Source organism: Oncorhynchus kisutch, linkage group LG14 (assembly GCF_002021735.2).
Source record: "Oncorhynchus kisutch isolate 150728-3 linkage group LG14, Okis_V2, whole genome shotgun sequence".
NCBI lineage: Eukaryota > Metazoa > Chordata > Actinopteri > Salmoniformes > Salmonidae > Oncorhynchus > Oncorhynchus kisutch.
Genome location: NC_034187.2, coordinates 58,631,737 through 58,636,349, shown reverse-complemented (window position 1 = coordinate 58,636,349; position 4,613 = coordinate 58,631,737). Strand labels below are relative to the sequence as shown.

The window sequence follows — 4,613 nt, the reverse complement described above, 5'->3', positions numbered from 1 at the left end:
AGCTCAGTTACCTTAGCTTTCTTGGGAACAGGAACAATGGTGGCCCTCTTGAAGCATGTGGGAACAGCAGACTGGTATAGGGATTGATTGAATATGTCCGTAAACACACCGGCCAGCTGGTCTGCGCATGCTCTGAGGGCGCGGCTGGGGATGCCGTCTGGGCCTGCAGCCTTGCGAGGGTTAACCCGTTTAAATGTCTTACTCACCTCGGCTGCAGTGAAGGAGAGTCCGCATGTTTTCGTTGCAGGCCGTGTCAGTGGCACTGTATTGTCCTCAAAGTGGGCAAAAAAGTTATTTAGTCTGTCTGGGAGCAAGACATCGTGGTCCGTGACTGGGCTGGATTTCTTCTTGTAGTCCGTGATTGACTGTAGACCCTGCCACATGCCTCTTGTGTCTGAGCCGTTGAATTGAGATTCTACTTGGTCTCTGTACTGACGCTTAGCTTGTTTGATAGCCTTGCAGAGGGAATAGCTGCACTGTTTGTATTCGGTCATGTTACCAGTCACCTTGCCCTGATTAAAAGCAGTAGTTCGCGCTTTCAGTTTCACGCGAATGCTGCCATCAATCCACGGTTTCTGGTTAGGGAATGTTTTAATCGTTGCTATGGGAACGACATCTTCAACGCACGTTCTAATGAACTCGCACACCGAATCAGCGTATTCGTCAATATTGTTATCTGACGCAATACGAAACATATCCCAGTCCACGTGATGGAAGCAGTCTTGGAGTGTGGAGTCAGCTTGGTCGGACCAGCGTTGGACAGACCTCAGCGTGGGAGCCTCTTGTTTTAGTTTCTGTCTGTAGGCAGGGATCAACAAAATGGAGTCTGGTCAGCTTTTCCGAAAGGAGGGCGGGGCAGGGCCTTATATGCGTCGCGGAAGTTAGAGTAACAATGATCCAAGGTTTTTCCACCCCTGGTTGCGCAATCGATATGCTGATAAGATTTAGGGAGTCTTGTTTTCAGATTAGCCTTGTTAAAATCCCCAGCTACAATGAATGCAGCCTCCGGATAAATGGATTCCAGTTTGCAAAGAGTCAAATAAAGTTCGTTCAGATCCATCGATGTGTCTGCTTGGGGGGGGATATATACGGCTGTGATTATAATCGAAGAGAATTCTCTTGGTAGATAATGCGGTCTACATTTGATTGTGAGGAATTCTAAATCAGGTGAACAGAAGGATTTGAGTTCCTGTATGTTTCTTTCATCACACCATGTCTCGTTAGCCATAAGGCATACGCCCCCGCCCCTCTTCTTACCAGAAAGATGTTTGTTTCTGTCGGCGCGATGCGTGGAGAAACCCGCTGGCTGCACCGCCTCCGATAGCGTCTCTCCAGTGAGCCATGTTTCCGTGAAGCAAAGAACGTTACAGTCTCTGATGTCCCTCTGGAATGCTACCCTTGCTCGGATTTCATCAACCTTGTTGTCAAGAGACTGGACATTGGCGAGAAGAATGCTAGGGAGTGGTGCACGATGTGCCCGTCTCCGGAGTCTGACCAGAAGACCGCCTCGTTTCCCTCTTTTTCGGGGTCATTTTTTTGGGTCGCTGCATGGGATGCATTCCGTTGTCCTGTTTGAGAGGCAGAACACAGGATCCGCGTCGTGAAAAACATATTCTTGGTCGTACTGATGGTGAGTTGACGCAGTAGTTCAGTAGTTATTCTCGACTGTATGTAATGAAACCTAGGATGACCTGGGATACTAATGTAAGAAATAACACGTAAAAAAACTAAAAACTGCATAGTTTCCTAGGAACGCGAAGCGAGGCGGCCATCTCTGTCGGCGCCGGAAGTCAGTAATGCAAGTATATATATATATATATCTTTGTGCTTTATACAAATGTGCAGTTTTTGTCAATAGCTTCCCAAATTAAGATTACAGAAAATAGCAGTCATGGTAGATTTATGCTAGAATCTGTTGCAGGGAAGAATTGTAGTTTTTCTAGCCTTATTTTGCCACTAAATGGAAGCATTAAACTAAGGCCATACGTTCAAAGAGAGCCAACAACACAGAGATGAATTAAATGCATTACACATCCATTTATCTGTCAATAGTTAAAATCATTTTACACAAGATAAAATCACATATAAAACATGAATTATTAAATGTGGGGAAAATATATAAAAACTGTGTGGCTTGACCCTGGACAACAGCTACAATCTACTTTATATGTTTAGTCTATAGTTTAAAACTATCTTCTAGGAGTCATGTGTCTATTGATGAGAATCAGGTTGAGTGTAGCCTTAATGACAAAATTGGGAGTATCGAACTGTTAACCTCAAACACAAATCTCTCTCTCTCTCTCTCTCTCTCTCTCTCTCTCACTCACTCACATTCACACAAAGGCTCAGACTCAAGCTCACACTCACAAACACACAGAGCTTTGTCAGGAGGAAGCTGACCAGAGGCAGTTAACCCACATCAGTTTCCTTATTATCACTCTGTTACAAGAGTTCAAGAGAAGTATACAAACTTGTGAGGATTTGAAGAACGATAAACAAATAATTAAATGTCTAAAGTCGACTGTCTTCCAGGTAGCTCTTAGATCTCGTATTATTTCAGGACCATTGGGAACATGACCTCCTCCAACAACTCTAGCTTGGACTCCACTTTGATTCCGGCTAGCTGGAATTCGGGCAGCCTGATATCGAGCATCATCCTGGGGCTGTGCTGTGTTCTAGGCCTCCCTGGTAACATAGGTGTCCTCGTGGTCATCCTGCGCCGCTCGTCCCGACGCCTCAACTTCACCCTGTGCCTCATGCTGAACCTGGCTTCCTCTGACATCCTGTGCTTGGCCATGGTTCCCGTTTGGATCTACAATATCCTGTACGACTGGACTCTGGGCCATGCTGTATGCAAGTTAGCCACCTTCCTGCTCTACCTCAGCCTGTGTTCTAACGTGCTAACGGTTACACTACTCGGTGTCCATCGCTACCTTCAGGTGCTCTACCCGCAGATGTGGAACAGGCTGGGGCGCAAGGGGGAGGTGGTGCTGCTCCTGGCCCTGTGGGGGCTCGCCTGTGCTCTGACATCCCCCACTGTTGCCACTCGCGATGTGGTTGATGGCGGGCTCCATTGCCAGCAACACAAGGGCTCCGATGCTGAAAGAGTTGCTGTGCTTGTCTTGCAGACCCTTTTAGGGTTTGTGGTCCCGTTCTCTGTGCTGGTCACCTCCTACTGCCGCCTCCACCGGCGGGTGAACCAGACAGCGCTGTTCAGCAGTGCCAAGATGACGCGGCTGGTCACCAGTGTGGTGGTCGCCTTCTTCATCCACTGGATCCCTGTGCACATTGTCAATGTGGTAGATATCGCCTACATTGTGCTGGGGGCTTCTCTGCCGGAGTCGTCAATTCCGCTGCCGTGCCAAAGAAGCACGGCAGCGCGTATCGCCCGGTGCTTTTTGTTTTTTAACTGCTGCCTGGACCCCTTCTTGTACGCCTTCGCCTCGCGGAGGATCCGTGAGCAGCCCAAGTCATCGTCGAGTGGCGAAAACAGGATGCAGGTCACAAATGTCTGATGTTTAAAGCTGTGCTCTGCTGGTGCGACTAAAGCCAAATGACTGGCATGCCGACCCCTAATTCTAACCCTCAGCCTACACATAGTCAAACCCCCTAACCCTAACCTTAACAATTCAGGGTACTCTCAAAAATAAATTGCTTTTTTTTAGGTGTTCTTGACTTTGATTTTAGAACAGCCAAATAAGAGTCCCATTGCCCCCTGCTATTTTGTCCTCAACAAAACCTACATTTTGGTTTGCTGACTGTATAGGCTGTACTTTCTAGGTATCCATAGGTTAGCCTAGATGTGTTATTTCGGGGATCTAACGCCCTTCAAGCTTGACCTCCATTGGTCAAAGCCTAAATTGTATTGCTTCTTTCAGCTTTCCCATAAATACATACATGTATTTGGTTACTATGAGTAAGTTTCTCTCACAGTACATGTACTTCTGCTTTGGTTCAGAGGAGCTTCAACTTACCCGTGTGTTTTGGAATATTTGTCTGCTTGTGAAGTTGCCTCAATGTATGTCAAAATCAGGTATTTTAGAAGAGAGCACAATGGAAAACCACACTAGATCTATGCAACAACATGTCTGCCTAAATAGATCAATAAAAGCATGCATTTCAAACCTTACACCACTCTGATGCCCAATATGGGTTTAACCATTTTAGTTTCAGTCTAACCCGCAACAAGAAGTGTGCCAACTTGCCAACACTGCCAAACAAAATCCATTCTGAACCAAATGAAGGTAGAAGTTGCCATATGTCAGATGTAATAACACATTTGGTAAACAGACAAACAACTTTATCTGCACCCAAAGGAACATGCCTTTAGGTTTATAATTAGAGAAAAAGCTTGAGATTGACATAATGTAGTTTAAAACATATTTTGAAACAATAAATAGTTTTTGGGGGTAAAAATTGGTGGTAAAAATTATGAGCTGACGCACACCCAGCATTTATTGTAGAGGTGCTGACTAACTGTATAAAAAGAAAGAGAGAAAGTAGTACACTCTACATAGATATGCGTCACACACCCCACATATGCTGCCAACAATTTAATGGGTATATAAAGTGTAACTTTCTCTTTATACGGTTCTGGGGAACTTGGAGATTTT

At 45.6% G+C, this 4,613-nt stretch overlaps 1 protein-coding gene across 1 annotated transcript; it reads left to right on the top strand.

Moving 5' to 3' along the window:
* Window positions 1-2,573: 2,573 nt before the first annotated feature.
* On the top strand, window positions 2,574-3,515 carry LOC109904447 (C-X-C chemokine receptor type 3-like). Its single transcript, XM_020501685.1, has one exon. It carries the CDS (start codon window positions 2,574-2,576, stop codon window positions 3,513-3,515), a length of 942 nt encoding a protein of 313 aa, XP_020357274.1.
* The last annotated feature ends 1,098 nt before the right edge of the window (window positions 3,516-4,613 follow it).